This window comes from Schistocerca cancellata, chromosome 11 (assembly GCF_023864275.1).
Source record: "Schistocerca cancellata isolate TAMUIC-IGC-003103 chromosome 11, iqSchCanc2.1, whole genome shotgun sequence".
NCBI classification, from domain to species: Eukaryota; Metazoa; Arthropoda; class Insecta; order Orthoptera; family Acrididae; genus Schistocerca; species Schistocerca cancellata.
Genome location: NC_064636.1, coordinates 126,150,584 through 126,167,881, shown reverse-complemented (window position 1 = coordinate 126,167,881; position 17,298 = coordinate 126,150,584). Strand labels below are relative to the sequence as shown.

Here is a 17,298-nt window from a genome sequence, read left to right as displayed (position 1 = left end):
ACATGGTTTTTTACAACTTTGCGCGGGTATAGACAACTCTGAACAGTAAAATAGACTGTGTCTGTGATACAGTAGCCCAAGTCAACATCTATCTTCAGGAGGTCTCGGAACTGGGGTGATGCAAAACTGTTTTTAATGTATGTAATTGGCTTAGAATAACATGTAAACATAATCTTAAATTATTCTAGATGGGATACAGCTCTGAGCATTGTTTGATAGATTGTTACATTGTCTCTTAAGATCAAATTAATAATATTTTACCTTTTATTTCTTACGGTTTCCACTTTGTGCAGCATACTACATGGAAGAACCAGTCAGTAATTGTTTTACCAAAGATGATTTATTTTCATGTATGTGGACTCCTTAGATGAAACTTTCTGTGGGTGTGTGCCTTATCATGAATTTTGGAAATTGTTGCACTGTGAACACATTTTAATCTCCGCAAGACAGGGATATAATTAGTGAGTGTGTGTTTCTTTTGTAAATGCTTGTCCTTGGCAAATAAGAGAATTCTTGATGTTTTTAAGAAGTGCTGTAATATCTTTATGGTATTGTAAGAGAAATGGTTTGTTTTGAGTAATCAAATGGTTCAAATGGCTCTGAGGAGTATGGGACTTAACTTCTTTGGTCATCAGTCCCATAGAACTTAGAGCTACTTAAACCCATCTAACCTAAGGACACCACACACATCCATGCCCGAGGCAGGACTCGAACCCGCGACCGTAGCGGTCGCGCGGTTCCAGACTGCAGCGCCCAGAACCGCATGGCCACTGTGCCGGCTTTGAGTAATCATTGTTATGTTTTCCACAGCTACTGTGATATTGTATTACAGTATTCTGAGGCACAGAATAAGCCTCTGGGGTTTCCTTGGGGATGACTGATGTTTCTGCTCAATACAATGTGCAATCTGTTCAGACGATTGTCTTTGGAGTTCCATCATAACTGTTTATTTAAAGTCATACTTGGCCGACCTGCACTGGCAGTGTTTACAAACTGCACAGTTGGCTCAATAAATGAATTGTTCTTGATTAAATTAAAGATTTATTGTTATTGTGGTCCAACAACTTACCGCAACAGTACAGCGCCTTACTGCCACGCTGGAGGTGGTGTTATTTGTAATAGCACATTCTTACAAATTACTTTACAATAATGAATTTAGTTAAAAATATGTTTATTATTAATGATATACGTTTCGATTATTGTTGAGTTTTCATGGAAGGAAACTCGCTTCTTGCTACACACATTAGTCTATATGAATCTCACATTGTCGCTACTGTTGTGATTTTGGTAGACTAGCGCTGTTTTTACTTCAGAGGTGTGTATTGTACTGCTAGTGTCGTCTTATCCTGTCTATCCAGTGTTGGTGGTTGAACTGCCTGGCGCGGTCCACTGGGGTTTTCCCCTTGTCATTCCTGGCCGCGCTGTCAGCCCCTGCATCGAGTAGCGCAATCGCCTCCTCTGTGCGGCCGTGCTCTGCCGCAAAGTGCAGCGGCGTGTCCCCGTCCACATTCCTGGCATTGGGGTCTGCAGAGGACGCCGCCAGCAGCCGCACCACGGCCGGCCGGCCGCCCCATGCAGCCCAGTGGAGCGGCGTGTTCTGGACCCAGTTCCCGGCGTCCACCTCCGCGCCAGCCCCCACCAGACAGCTCGCCGCTTCCACGTGACCCTGCCAGGCTGCCCAATGCAGCGCAGTATTCTTGTTCCCATCCGTCGCACCCACACCAGCCCCAGCTGCCAGCAGCATCTGCAGCTCTTGCACTGCCCCATCGCTAGCTGCCTTGATCAGCCTCCTGCCTTTCTCCGCTGCCGAGAGGGTCCTACAGAAAACACAGAAATTCTCGTACTTTTCTTCAAACACACACTTCTGATGAAGAAACGTATCAGAGTGGTACAACTGTAACCAATTGTAAAACTCATCTCTCTGACAACTGATAAATCTCCCTTCTGGGATACAGAACACTGAGAAAGTCGTTTTATATTAACGTACAGATGCACAGTTGCGTCATCCTCTCAAATTCTCCATGCACTCTCCACAAAAAATTCCTACACTCCAACTCTCAAGATACAAAGTTATCACATTTTGTCACTTTAATTCGTGATGGTTAGTTTTTTGACCTTAGAATTCTGTCGTTGTAAAAGTTGTTGCCTTCCACTTCGTTCAGCCATTACTACGTCTCTGTGCGCAGCACTCCTCTCTGACACTTGCAAATGTGACAAATAATGCTAATGACGTCTCCTGCTATTTAAAGAGAAGTTTCTGTTACTACAGGAACAAAAGTAGGCCCAATTATCAACAAGTTTCTTGACACAACCTCGTCAAACAGAGAAAGCTACTGTTAACCAGGAAACCATTTAGTAGGTACGTTTCGGATACAGCAATGATACCAAACTGGACTCCACTACCCCTACACACAATCACACTCATTGACAGATGCACATACACAGAAGAACTAACACAAACAAACAAACAGACACACACACACACACACACACACACACACACACACAGAAACATACACATAGAGAGAGAGAGAGAGAGAGAGAGAGAGAAACTTTCGTCTTACATTCCTCTGGCTGTGATGCGCCTTAAGGCTACAGCGAGATCATAAGAGTAAATTAAAGTTTAATGTACTAGTCTCGATATGACAACCGTTGGAAAGTAAATCTTGTTTCCTGGAAAGTGCTGCAGTATGTAATTTACATACGACAATCTCGCTAGGACGGGTCTAAACGAAAATACCTACATGCTGATAGAATGCACTGTGCGGCATGTGCTCAGGAGAAGAATTGAGTAACATTTTTTGAAACTAAAGTCAATTAAGAAGTAATTATTTCCATTATTCTGGTAAATGACATATTAAAATAATGAATCCAATGTCCGCTGATCGATAAAATACATAATTCCTTTTTCTAGAAATATTTTGGCAGACAGATTTGCAAATATTGCTGATTCTATTGACAATCATACAGCTGACATATTCAAAACTCATTTTATAGTTCTGATAACTGCATGAGATAATAATGGATCTTTTCTATATAGAGAGAAACAGACGTGAACCCTGAATGACTGTACAGGAACCAACAGCTCTGAAGCCCTTTTGACTCCCACAGTGCTTAACTTGGTTTGGTCCTGGTGAAGGCAGTGTATTTGTGTTTGCCTCGCACACATGTTTGAGTGTGTGTATGTGTGTTTTGTGTGTGTATGTTTTTTGTGTGTGTGTGTGTATGTGTGTGTGTGTAGTCTGGTGAAGGTGTACCCACGGTGTGACACTGAATGTTTGAAGTAGTGCTATTTAGTTTTTAAATGCACAGATCACTGACAGACGTCAAAGTCACATCTCCAGATTCAAAAAACTCCTACAGAAGAGAGCCAGACTCTGAGTTGTTTGGGCAATTTAATACGGAGCTGTGGAAGCTGCTTCACAAACAGGCGTTAATCTACAATTACTGGTACTTTAATGGTAATCATTTATAACCTGACCAGAATCAGTGACGATTTAAGACACTTAATCTACCATGGTTTCTCATTACTACTGATTCTTTTATGGAATCCCCACTTTAATTGCAGCTCGTTGCCTCATGAGTACACCCAGTGCACGATCCCCTCTCCTCCAATCCAACAGATTTTCTGGGTGGACAAGATGCTGCAAGTCTATATTCATTTAGATCATTCCTATGTGGGTTTCTGTGCCACAAAGTTTTTCGCTGTTAAAAAATGATCTGCTACTCTGTACTCTAAATCTGCTGCTGAAGCAGCCACACACAACTTCTACAGAGCGATGAGTCTTTGCCTTTCATATGTGTGGTTATTGGGGCTGGTAGTGGTACCACCCAGCATGGGCGTGCCTCAGCTATGAACCGATGATAGCCAACTCCTATACTCGAGTGATCTCTGATGGGGTGTGGTGTAGCAGGCCATTTGTTGAGTGATGTACAATGGATATGGTGGAGACCTGCAAACCATGCCCAAAATCGCATGCATGAAAATGAAAACTACACGTCATAAGCTTTCCTAGCATTTTCTCTCATATTTTTGACAAATATTACATACATATAAACTTTGTTAGTAATAATGAGTCACTCCCAATTCTTTCAGTATTTAGCAGCAGTCCTTCCACTGCCCAAAAAATTTCCTAACAGAACACAGCCAGTGGTGTGTCACTTTCTATGTAATGACAGCATCTTCAAGACTGCCTTTAGTGTCTCAATGCTACAGGACATGCAGATGTAGGATCTCAAACCATGGGACTGACCGTGCCCCCATAAATTAAAAGTTTGCTCTCTGCATAAGGATTACTGTATGTAGAACACTAACAGGAAATGGGGTAACTTATGATTCACTCTGAAATGTATGAATGACTTTATAAGAAATTTGTTATACTTAACGGACTTTTAGCTGAATGATTCTCAAAACAGTGTTTTTCATTTATAATTTTGGCACACAATTTTTCCTCTCCAGTGATGAAAAATAATGTTTCACGTCATGAAAGTGGCAGGAACACAAACCAACTATAAAAATATAATTAAGTTATAGTAAGTAGTTTTGAGAGGCACCCGGCCGGGGTGGCCGAGTGGTTCTAGGCGCTACAGTCTGGAACCGCGCGACCGCTACGGTCGCAGGTTCGAATCCTGCCACAGGCATGGATATGTGTGATGTCCTTAGGTTAGATAGGTTTAAATAGTTCTAAGTTCTAGGGGACTGATGACCTTACAAGTTAAGTCCCATAGTGCTCAGAGCCATTTGAACCATTTGAGAGACAGTATGTGCCATAAGCAATAATTGAAGTGAAATTAATTTAATGCACTAAGAAAGAAGTAACTAATCACACTGAAAACAATGAACATGCACTGAAGTGAAACGATATCCTGGAAAACCACTCAGAAAAGTTGAACTTGCAAAGTAATGTAATGAACATTAGTGACATTTTAAATTTTGTTTCACATCACGACCGCAAGTTAGATTTCCTGCTTAACATCAACAGACATTTTAAGAGATTTTTTAATCTTTCACTTTGAGAGACAGTTAATAGGATTTCTTTTCTTTAAAATAGTGATTTAGTGCATTGGTGATCAGTATATTTCGGTTTAGGAATGCACTTGAATTCCGTGTGTTTGTAAGTTGCTCTGTTGGTGAACATGTTTTTTCCACCATGCAGCTCCAGTCATCGTTTGTCTACTATTCAGAATTGCAGGCAAAGTAAACTTGGAGGGATAGGAAACTGTATAATTTATCTGTGATGGGAACATTATCACAAATCACCTCCTGCCTGCTGGCTCAGAATTTTGTGGCCAGCAAGGGATTATTTAGATTATTCCCTGAAAAAAAAAAACTGTGTCCAACTAATACTCGGAAACAGACTCTAGCTTGTGATTTATTAGATCTACATTGATCGAAATGTATCTGCTAGATGCTTCATATGGAATGAGAATGTATTTTGACATAGCAGTAATTTCTTGTCTTTCGTTACGTTCAGTTCCATGGCTTGAGATCCAACATCTGCATGTCCTGTAGCATTGTGACACTAAAGATGGTCTTGAAGCTGCTGTCATTACACATGAAGGAATACACCACTGCCTGTGTTCTGTTTGGAAATGTTGTGAACAGTGGAAATACTACTGCTAAATACTGTTACCAATGGTATAAGTCTTCATGAAAGTTACCACTTGTATCTTATAAGTAATTTTTGTGTCACAGCCGTCTACCCTTTCAAGCACTGACATACGGGTATGTTCCTAACTAACTCAAACCGTATTGTAAATTGTGGGGAAATACATAAGATCCGCAAGCATCCTCTCGTCAGTTACATTTATGGAGATGATATTTAGGCTAGTTTTATGAGCTGGAACTGTTTCGTAGTCAATTACTGGTCTTGCTGTTCAAACTTATGCAGTTTTCTGCATTAGTTCCTATTAATCTGCACACTGATTTATGAGAATTTTCCTTACATATCTTCTTGACATACGGTTATGTTCCTAACTAACTCAAACCGTACTGTAAATTGTGGGAAAATCCATAAGATCCGCAAGCATCCTCTCGTCTGTTACATTTATGGAGATGATATTTAGGCTAGTTTTATGAGCTGGAACTGTTTCGTAGTCAATTACTGGTCTTGCTGTTCAAACGTGTGCAGTTTTCTGCAAATTTTAGTTCCTGTTGAACTGCAAACTGATTTATGAGCATTTTCCTTACATATCTTCTTTATCTTGGAAACCTGAAGTCCTTGTCATATTACGAGATGTGTTTTAAAATCAGTAGCATGTGATGTTGCTGGTAGCAGCCATCCCATACTAATCTGGGTTCTTACGTATAGTGGTGTCATAAGATGCTGACTAACGATGACTGTGGATGCCTCGTTAATTATAACACTGTATATCATGTTAGTCACTCATCCGTTAAATCGCATTTCGCTCACAGTCATATTAAAAATTGTTTTTCACTCAGTCATATGCATTGTCAAACCCAACTATCATTTTCGCTGGTTGTAATTTACAAGTTGAGGTCTGATATAAAATATATCTGTACATTCTGGCAATAGATCTGACATGTTCCTAGCTATAGTATTACGAAAACTGCATTGAGCTCGGTTCTTTATGAGAGGCAGTTTTAGTTGGTTGCTTGGTGTGGGGAGTAAAGGGATCAAACTACGCTGTCATCCGTCCCTTTCCCAACATTCAAACAGCTCTCGGGTTAAAAACATTACCAAAATGATTTCAGGAAAGTAAAAGGCGAAAGACTGACTCGAAGCCACACTGAAGAAGAAAACAAAAAAGGCTAACAAAAAGGGAAAACGTAAACTAAAAGAAGAAACAGTGGATGATATCATAATAATATAACAGATGGCCAGGACTGGGTGATCACAACAGGAATAAAGGATGAGCAAGCCACTCTGCAACACACTAAAACCTCCAGCCTTAAAGACAAGGCTAGACGAACTTGGACAGGGAAAATACGAACACTAAGGCTAAAAAACAGCAAAGAAATAGTGAGGAAGAGTTAAAATGAAGGTAGAAAACGCCAGATGCTCACCATTACATTGTGTGATAAGAAATCCCCTCACAAATAAAACGTAAAACGATGTCAACCGTTAAAACATTGTCTCCCAACACCGTTAACAGTGTGATGGGAAGGTTAAAAGTCCACTACAGAGCAGCTAAACTAGGACAGTCCAGTGAGATCAGGACGACAGTCAAGTGGGACCTACAGCAACACTGAGGTACGTCCTAGAGACGGAGGTGTCTATGAGTCAGCCAGGTGCGGCTGATGTGGGGTTAGCAAAGGACAACAGGCTCCCTGCGAGTGGCTTGCATGGATGATTATCAGAGATTCGTATTCTCCTTGACAACACAAAGTTTATTTGGTGTACTGACCGTGTGTCATTCAGCATCCCAAATCCTGAAAACTTTACAGCATAAGACCAACTGGAGATCAGTCTCCAGTGGGAAGATCTCCAGAGTTGGTTTACTGGTAGCATGTTTGGTCAGCCTGCCAGCAAGTTCACTGCCCAGGATCCCAGCATATCCTGGGGTCCTAATGTAGGTCACTGAATGTCCGCTGTCGCCGAGGGTACAAAAAGAGACTGCTGGATAGTTAACAGCAAAGGGTGGAAATGGAAGCACTGATTGCGAGCTTGTATGCTACTTAAGGAGTCACTAGAGATGACGAAGGACTCGCCTGTGCAGAAATGGATATGCTGAAGAGTGCGAGAGGTAGCTACCAAGTGTGCAGTGAAAACACTGAAGCAAACCAGCTAGGAGCTCTGTTCAGCATGTCCAACGTGAGCATAGGCGAAGCCAACAAGAGCCATTGAGCCATCTGTGTAGACGGTTTCTGAGTCGAACTCACCAAGAACAGATAAAAACTGCCAGTGGAGGCCACAGGTGGAACTGAGCCTTTTGGGTTTTGCGATAGGTCCAGACGAATCAGTGGCTGTGGTATGGAACACGAAGTGAACACATAGAAAAGTGATAGAAGGAAAGTGTCGAGATCAGTAAGAAGCAAACACAAACCACAATTGGCATCCCCAATCTGTGCTGCTGTAGTCAGGGATGGATAGCCATATTAGGGAAAGGAGATCATAATTTGAATGGTAAGGCGAATAATGAATATGGGCAGTATAATTCGCAAGCAACTGCTGTCACCTAATTCACAATGGAGGAACACCAGCTGTTACAAGGACGCTGATTTGGGAAGCTCCTGTAGCACAGTGGTGTATAGAGTCCAGCGGATGGAATGCTGATGGCAATGCTGTACCACACACCAGGCATCCATAGAAAAGAAGGGACTGCAAAGTGCTTTGCACAGCTGCATCAGTGTAGGGCGATCAGCACCCCATTCGTTGTGGTGCAGGCATTGAATAACAATAACATGCTGCCAGCACATTTCCTTAAGCTGACGAAGATGAGGAAGCCAAGTATCAAAGACCAGTCCCAAAAAGCAGAATGTCTCCACTACATTAAGTAGTTGGTCATCAAGGTAAAGTTCCAGATGGAGATGGCAGTACAACAAAAACAGAAGGGCATGACACAAGTCTTGACAGCTGAAAACTGAAACCTGTGAGTGAGGGCCCACTGCTGCACCTTTTGTATGACTTCCAGCAGTCGACGTTCAGCCACACCAACAGAAGAGGAGCACAGGGAAATACAAAAATCATCAACATGTAGGTGGGAAGATATTGAGGACCATTAACGATGATTAATAAGACTGAAACGCTCAGGACAGAGCTGTGTCGGACTCCATTCTCTTGGATGTGAGGCGACCACTGTGAGGCACCAGCTCGAGCTTTGAAATGCGTATAAAAACCGGGAGCGGGCCACAAAGACACCACTCATGCAGAGTAGAGAGGATGTGGTGTCGCCCACTGATATTGTACGCTTTCGTCAGACCAAAAAAGGCGGAAATGAGGTGCTGACGCCGGGAAAAGACCATTCAGATGGCAGTCTCTGGGTAGAGTAAGTTGTCAGTGGTGGAGCGAGCTCGCCAAAAACCGCCCTGGAATGGAGCCAGAAGACGCTGAGACTTGAGGAGCCAACACCACGGCCAGCTCACCATACATTCAAGCAGCTTGCACAGAACGTTGGTGAGGCTGATAGGACGATAACAGTCCAAATCTAGCAGGTTCTTACCAGGCTTTAGCACTGGGATGATAATACTTTCCTGGCACTGCGATGGGGAGTCGCATCGCTCAAAATTCAGTTGACGATGGCAAGGAAGTGGCACTGATAATCCACTGACAGACGTTTAAGCTTTTGGGAATGGATGTGGTCTGCCACAGGGGTTGAGTCAGGAGAATTGGCAAGGGCACTGAGCAATTCCCACTCACTGAAGGGAGCACTATATGGCTCGGATTGGTGTGGAGCGAGAGATAGGAATTGTCGTTTCACCACTGTTTAATTCTCAGATGCAGAGGTGCAAAGATAATGATCCGCAAGACATTCTGCAATTATGTGTGGATCGGCATATACAGCTCCATCTAGAATTTCCATGTATACCTGCAGGAGTCTCATATCCATAAAGGCATCTGAGCTTGGTCCAGACCTGGGAAGGATAGGTTTTTGTGCAATGGTGGAGATGTATCGTTCCCAATACTCCCATCATTCAATGAGCTGACACACCTGAACACGATGCTGTTTCAAGGTAATGAGGTGCTCTAGAAATCCATGGCACTTATGATGTTGAAGGGCCCACCTACAGTCTTTAATGGCCACAGCGATTTTGATTGACCACCAAGGCACTGACTTCCACTGGGGCAACCTGAGGAACAAGGGATTCAAGATTCAGATTGGGCAACAATGGTAGTAATGGTGGTCCCATACAAAGGAGATTCAACAGTTGTAGTGCACTTGAAAGCATCCCATTCAGCATTGGGAAGAGCCCATATGGGCAAGTGTCCAGGCGATGCTGGGGTAGGGACTGAAAGAGTGGAAAGTGGTCACTACCACACAAGTCGTCGTGAGATCTCCAGTGGATATAAAGGACCAGACCACGACTGCAAACCAAGGGATCAATGGCTCAGTATGTGTCATATGCCACACTAAAGTGAATGGGGGCATCTGTAATGAGGAGGCAAAAGCTGAGGTGAGTTAGTAGATCATTGAAAGCCTTACCACAGCAGCAATCTTGGTTCCACCCCAAACAAGGTTAGATGCATTAAAATCACCCAGAAGTAGGAAAAGTGGGGGTGGGGGTGGGACTTGAGAAATAAGTGCAGCTAATACATGGTGCAAAACTTCATCGTCTGGAGGGACGTATATATTGCTGATGGTAACTTCCTGCATTGTCCTCACAGTTCCCAAAAGTGTTTCAAGGGGCATAGGTTCGCTACAGACATAGACATAGATGCAGACTCCACCTTGCAGTCTGTCACAGTCAGTACAATTTTTGTAGTACCCATGTCAGGCACAAAGGGCTGGGGTCCACATCACAGGAAACCACGTTTCCTGAAAAGCAATGCAAAACGCTAATGTAATGCTTAAAAGTTGTCATAATTCAGCGAGGTGGGAGAAAAAACCGCCGCAGTTCCACAGGAGCAATAGGTAGTCAGTCATCTGGGAATGCATGAAGGGATGAAGGAGACAGTTTATGCCTCAGTGTCACAATGAGTGCTGGTATCCAGGACTGTTGCATCTGAAGCGTCAGCAAGATCTAGGACCTTGAGGGATTCTACGATCTCCACCTCGTCCTCAGACCTGGAACTGCTAGGGACTGGTGGTGTTGGGACCACTGGTGAGCCATAGTAAGGTCAGCTTTGAAAAGCGTGCCACAGCACGTAGCGTGAAGCAGTCGCCCTCCTTTCTCTGGCGGTGGTGCTTTTGTCGCAATTGAAGGCTTCGGTGTCTCCCTCTAGAGGGAAAGGGGAAAAGTGGGCTGTTCGCGTGGGTTTATGATGTGGCTGTATGGGCTCTTGTGGAGGGTTTGCAGTTGTGGCATGGAGAAGCGACTTCTCTGCTGGTGCCAGAGGGACAGCGCGCAGACCGCGGCACCAGCGTAAGCGACGCGAGCAGCGGCTCCATGGTATGCGGCGTCAACTGCTCGTCGCGAAAGGAATCTTCCTGAGCGTGGGTCGCGAGGGGCCTACTTTGCAGTTCGGCCGTATGCTGTCGACCGGCTAGGAGGTTCTGAAAATCGGCGCGCCTTCCTGCGTCCGTTGAAATGGCTGGCAGCGGGCGGCTCGGCAGAGGTGTTGCGTTGGTTCAGCTTGGGAGTCGTAACGCACCAGAAGTTGAGTATTTTATGAAGTTTAATTGAATTCAATTTACTTATTCTTGTTAATTATATCAACTGCATATTTTGTGGGTTTCCCGCCATTCATTCTCGTCTGCCCACCTGCGGGAAGGTGGTAATATTAGAAAGGGTGGTCCGTTTGTCCCCTTTTGAGGACGAAAGGAGGGGGGGCGGTTCAGATTGCTTCTTTCCTCTCCCAGCTTACCTACCGGTTTGGTTGAAATGGCTCTGAGCACTATGAGACTTAACATCTGAGGTCATCAGTCCACTGGAACATATAGCTCCTTACACCTAACTAACCTAAGGACATCACACATCCATACCCAAGGCAGGATTGAAACCGGCGACTGTAGCAGTCACGCGGTTCCGGACTGAAGCGCCTAGAACCGCTCGGCCACCGTGCCCGGCCACCTATTGGTTTATTCGACTGTTAGCCTCTGCTATGTCTGTGAAAGTCTAATGCACCAATGGTTGTACTGTTTAAGATGCAAGGCACTAAGAGTGATCCATTCTCTCGCCTGCCATAACTGGTATTACTAGACTCACATGTAAAAGGTACTCTTAGAAAGAAAAAAAATTTCTTTTTTCCTCGTAGTAAGAACTAGTCAATTGCATAAGGAATTCCTGCTCATCTGGAAGCTCTAACTTATGTAAATATGTGTTTATGTGTATATGGCTATAATCAAGCAAGGTTGTTAATGTATGCTGTAGTGAATTATTTTATATTGTTTATAGCCAGCAAGAACTGTTGTGTGTTTTTTCAGTTCAATATCTTTTAACGCTTTTACTCAAAGTGCTTACGTGTTTTATACAGTAAGTTGGTTAAGAGTGTGTTTTATTGCCATGCAGAAGTTTGCATTTCATTACGGGTAGAAATTGTTGCCTTGAAAGGAGAATGTTGTAACGGTTCGCAAGTCTCAACATGTGGTGCTGGAATTGCTGTGGGAAAAGATATGCCCAAATTACCAGGAGTTAAAGCACCATATAGGGGGTAGGACGTATCACATCGATATACCATCACCTTGATTTTTTGGGAAGTGATCCACCCACAAAGTGCAAGATGTAGGCACCAGTAGCAACCCTATTGTTTTTCAGTCCTGTATAGATATGCCGAATGAAGTGAACATCCCACTGCTCTAAATTGGTGTGGTGCTTGTCGTCAGATTGCAAGAGAAGGTCCTGGTAAAATAATCCCCTCGACCATGTTGTGGGGGACCATGTTGTGGGGGACCATGTTGATGGGGGATGACAGAAAGAGGAATATGATTGAGCAGGTCACAGGCGAGCAATGCCCAGGGCTGGGCTGAGGATACTGTCTAATTTAGAACTGCCACATTTCTCATTTCCGATAATAGAGGCACTTCGTCAAACTCGTCCTCCAGGTTCTTGATAAAGAAAATTGAGGCTTTATAGCCAGAAAGCAGTGCCCATCTATTCTGCTGCAGACTAAATACCTTGGCGAACAAGGTTCTCTCTTTTCCATACTCCTTTGTTCCTCCCATGGTGCAACTACGGAGGCGAACCATTCAGGATCATATCTGTCAACATTGTAGCTTACCCTGCCCTTCTTAGAGATTGCTGGCGCCAGTCCCCAACAGGAGATGACTTGGTGCACTTTACTGCAGGTCGTGCGCCCTGATGCCACGCACTCTGATGAGAGGCTCTCTCCACAAGCGCCACCCAGCCACAGCAAGCCACCTGGCACGATGGCTGTGGCCGGGAGTCCTGATTCCCCAAGAAGATGGGCATGTACTCCTTGGCAAATGTGGGGAGTTTGCAGCTCAGGCATCAGCAGTGCGATCCCTGTGTTGTTAGGGGGCAAGGACCAAGAGGGTACCTGACAGCTGCCCAAGATGGATGGCTACCATGCTGGATAGTAGATGCAGAGAAATCCTCTATGGTGAGTAGGATGAAAGAGGACAGTGGAGAATGGGATGTACCCTGGAAAGTGACATCACCCAAACAGCTGAATTGTTGGCGGAGTTGAACAGCTATGACAATAAGAGGTGGTGAAGATCTAAATGTATAATGGATGTCTGGTGCACCATGTAAGGTGTCCTTACCAAAATCGTCTGTACATCTGTAGAATTTGGGAAGTTCGAGGTCAAACCTTAAAAGGGGACCAGAACTTTTTAGGCTGAAAAGTGGGCTACTCCAATCCATCGCCTCTTCCAATAAGCAGGAATACCTTGGATCTACTCTAACCCCCAAATCGACAGGGGGTGCAGGGGATTGCGTCTCTCAAGTTTTCGTAACTCTATAAATTGGTATAATTCCTTTTCTGTTCTGTTACGTACTTTACCGAGATACCACTAATATATAGAAATAAAACTGACAGCTGAAAGTTTGAGCCAAGTGAGGTCGTTTGATAGGATGACTTACTAGTTACGGCTACTGCTTGTTGCAAATGTTAAAGAAGTATTTTACACCCATTATGGCGCAAATTTTCAGTTGTTACTAAATACTGAAACGTCAAAAACTAATTTGAAGAAAAATGCAGGAAATCACATAAAAATTAAACTTCACTCTACAACCTTCCATAACCTTATTCTGCTGATGGATATTATTCTTACGTCGTTTCCTTCATAATGACCCATCATCATTTCCTTTTGACGACCATAACGAACTGGTACATAATTATTTATTCGCATTAAAGTAATATTTTAGTTACAATAATATACTACATACAATATATTTTAAAGTGTTTCCACGACAGTATGTACACTGTGTTTAACAATATCGTATGTTTTGTGGTGTGCATGTTTGCTTGTCACCTCAAGCAGAGAGGTACCTGGCATTTCTACAGATTCTCGCTGTGGTCTGTCGCTTTAATAATTTTTTGGATACTTTCTTCTCGTTGGCTGTTAGCATGCTCCTCCTCTTGTGTTACATCACCTGCATTACTTTTATGCAAGACATTTGGCAAATGCTTGTCAGTTTCCAGTTCGTGATGTAACTTCCATGATTATGTGTTACTGTGTGTGAATTGTATTGTATGGCGTACGAGACTTTTAAATGTAAATTGGATCCACAGTTCATGCATGCCCATGGCTGACTGTCCTGGTTCACCAAAGCACACAGTACTGGAATCTCTGTGGAGCAGGCGTTGTGTTTCCTTAAATTCACTTATGGACTTTGTACCAAAATGTAAACTTTACAGTACTTCTTTCGCTCCCATATTTTCCCTTGAATTATAAAGAAATTCTTATGTCACACAATACCTTACTGCATAACGCCTTAATTATATTAAGAAGGCATATTGAATACTGCCATTGTTGCTAATTGAGGGCATGTATACGCATAGTTCACGTGCAAAATACATAGACTTTGACTTTAACACTAAGTGCATTAGCAATGAAATCACTATATGGTCCTGTGCATTCACTAGAAACACATAATACAGCTCTCTTGGAAGCCTTACTATGCTTCGCAGCAGGTGCATAAACACACTGCCTGTGTGCAGTGGCCTATGGAGGCACAGTGAGGCTAGGACAGAGGAGCATGCTACTCAGAATGCTGCGTGCTTTTGGCACCTCGTCAGTAGAAGCCTTGTGTGTGGATCTGGGGTCTTGCCGCATTGACATCATTATCCACCACAGAGCGGCGGTGTACTGGGTCATGAGGGGTACACATGACTAGATTCCAGTGATAACAGGGGAAAACATTGTAGACATGAGTCAATAAAATAACTGCCACCTTGACACCTGAAAAATGGACTGGGAGATGACCGACAAAGGCCATCGTGTTTTCTCCTTCTTCCACTATTTACAGGTACAGCTTCATCACAAGCATACGAATCCAAGCCGTGCCGTTATTCACATTGCGACTCGGATTGAACGGAGTGGGCCTTAGCTAGAGTACTACACGCACATGTGAGGCATATGGGTCTCCTGAACATGTGACATTACATTCAACACCCTCACACATATAACATCTGTAACAGAGCATAACGACATCAAAGAAATGCTACGAGACCCAGACAAATAGTGTTCTCTAAGCAACGCAACTGTTAAGGTTTCAAGAACACTGCACGAAATCTACAGACGAGGGAACTCATATGGCAGATCTCAGACAAGCACATAACAACCACAACAACACGATCCTTGGGAGGACACAAACTGAGACACACCACAGACATTGATGTAGGTGCGGGCACAGAAAATCTACATCTACATCTACATCCATACTCCGCAAGCCACCTGACGGTGTGTGGCGGAGGGTACCTTCAGTACCTCTATCGGTTCTCCCTTCTATTCCAGTCTCGTATTGTTCGAAGAAAGAAGGATTGTCGGTATGCCTCTGTGTGGGCTCTAATCTCTCTGATTTTATCCTCATGGTCTCTTCGCGAGATATACGTAGGAGGGAGCAATATACTGCTTGACTCTTCGGTGAAGGTATGTTCTCGAAACTTTGACAAAAGCCCGTACCGAGCTACTGAGCGTCTCTCCTGCAGAGTCTTCCACTGGAGTTTATCTATCATCTCCGTAACGCTTTCGCGATTACTAAATGATCCTGTAACGAAGCGCGCTGCTCTCCGTTGGATCTTCTCTATCTCTTCTATCAACCCTATCTGGTACGGATCCCACACTGCTGAGCAGTATTCAAGCAGTGGGCGAACAAGCGTACTGTAACCTACTTCCTTTGTTTTCGGATTGCATTTCCTTAGGATTCTTCCAATGAATCTCAGTCTGGCATCTGCTTTACCGACAATCAACATTATATGATCATTCCATTTTAAATCACTCCTAATGCGTACTCCCAGATAATTTATGGTATTAACTGCTTCCAGTTGCTGACCTGCTATTTTGTAGCTAAATGATAAAGGATCTATCTTTCTGTGTATCCGCAGCACATTACACTTGTCTACATTGAGATTCAGTTGCCATTCCCTGCACCATGCGTCAATTCGCTGCAGATCCTCCTGCATTTCAGTACAATTTTCCATTGTTACAACCTCTCGATACACCACTGCATCATCTGCAAAAAGCCTCAGTGAACTTCCGATGTCATCCACCAGGTCATTTATGTATATTGTGAACAGCAACGGTCCTATGACACTCCCCTGCGGCACACCTGAAATTACTCTTACTTCGGAAGACTTCTCTCCATTGAGAATAACATGCTGCGTCCTGTTATCTAGGAACTCCTCAATCCAATCACACAATTGGTCTGATAGTCCATATGCTCTTACTTTGTTCAATAAACGACTGTGGGGAACTGTATCGAACGCCTTGCGGAAGTCAAGAAACACGGCATCTACCTGTGAACCCGTGTCTATGGCCCTCTGAGTTTCGTGGACGAATAGCGCGAGCTGGGTTTCACATGACCGTCTTTTTCGAAACCCATGCTGATTCCTACAGAGTAGATTTCTAGTCTCCAGAAAAGTCATTATACTCGAACACAATACGTGTTCCAAAATTCTACAACTGATCGACGTTAGAGATATAGGTCTATAGTTCTGCACATCTGTTCGACGTCCCTTCTTGAAAACGGGGATGACCTGTGCCCTTTTCCAATCCTTTGGAACGCTACGCTCTTCTAGAGACCTGCGGTACACCGCTGCAAGAAAGGGGGCAAGTTCCTTCGCGTACTCTGTGTGAAATTGAACTGGTATCCCATCAGGTCCAGAGGCCTTTCCTCTTTTGAGCGATTTTAATTGTTTCTCTATCCCTCTGTCGTCTATTTCGATATCTACCATTTTGTCATCTGTGCGACAATCTAGAGAAGGAACTACAGTGCAATCTTCCTCTGTGAAACAACTTTGGAAAAAGACATTTAGTATCTCGGCCTTTAGTCTGTCATCGTCTGTTTCAGTATCATTTTGGTCACAGAGTGTCTGGACATATTGTTTTGATCCACCTACCGCTTTGACGTAAGACCAAAATTTCTTAGGATTTTCTGCCAAGTCAGTACATGGAACTTTACTTTCGAATTCATTGAACGCCTCTCGCATAGCTCTCTTCACACTACATTTCGCTTCGCGTAATTTTTGTTTGTCTGCAAGGCTTTGGCTATGTTTATGTTTGCTGTGAAGTTCCCTTTGCTTCCGCAGCAGTTTTCTAACTCGGTTGTTGAAC

General features: G+C 43.6%; 1 protein-coding gene across 1 annotated transcript in view; it reads right to left on the bottom strand.

The window, feature by feature from the left end:
- Positions 1 to 1,154: 1,154 nt before the first annotated feature.
- Positions 1,155 to 17,298, bottom strand: part of LOC126108695 (ankyrin-3-like) — a 59,645-nt gene continuing 43,501 nt past the window's right edge. The window contains exon 6 of the mRNA XM_049914011.1: positions 1,155 to 1,817. Coding sequence (XP_049769968.1) covers positions 1,331 to 1,817 — 487 coding nt within the window. The 3' untranslated portion in view covers positions 1,155 to 1,330. The remainder of the gene's footprint in view (positions 1,818 to 17,298) is intronic.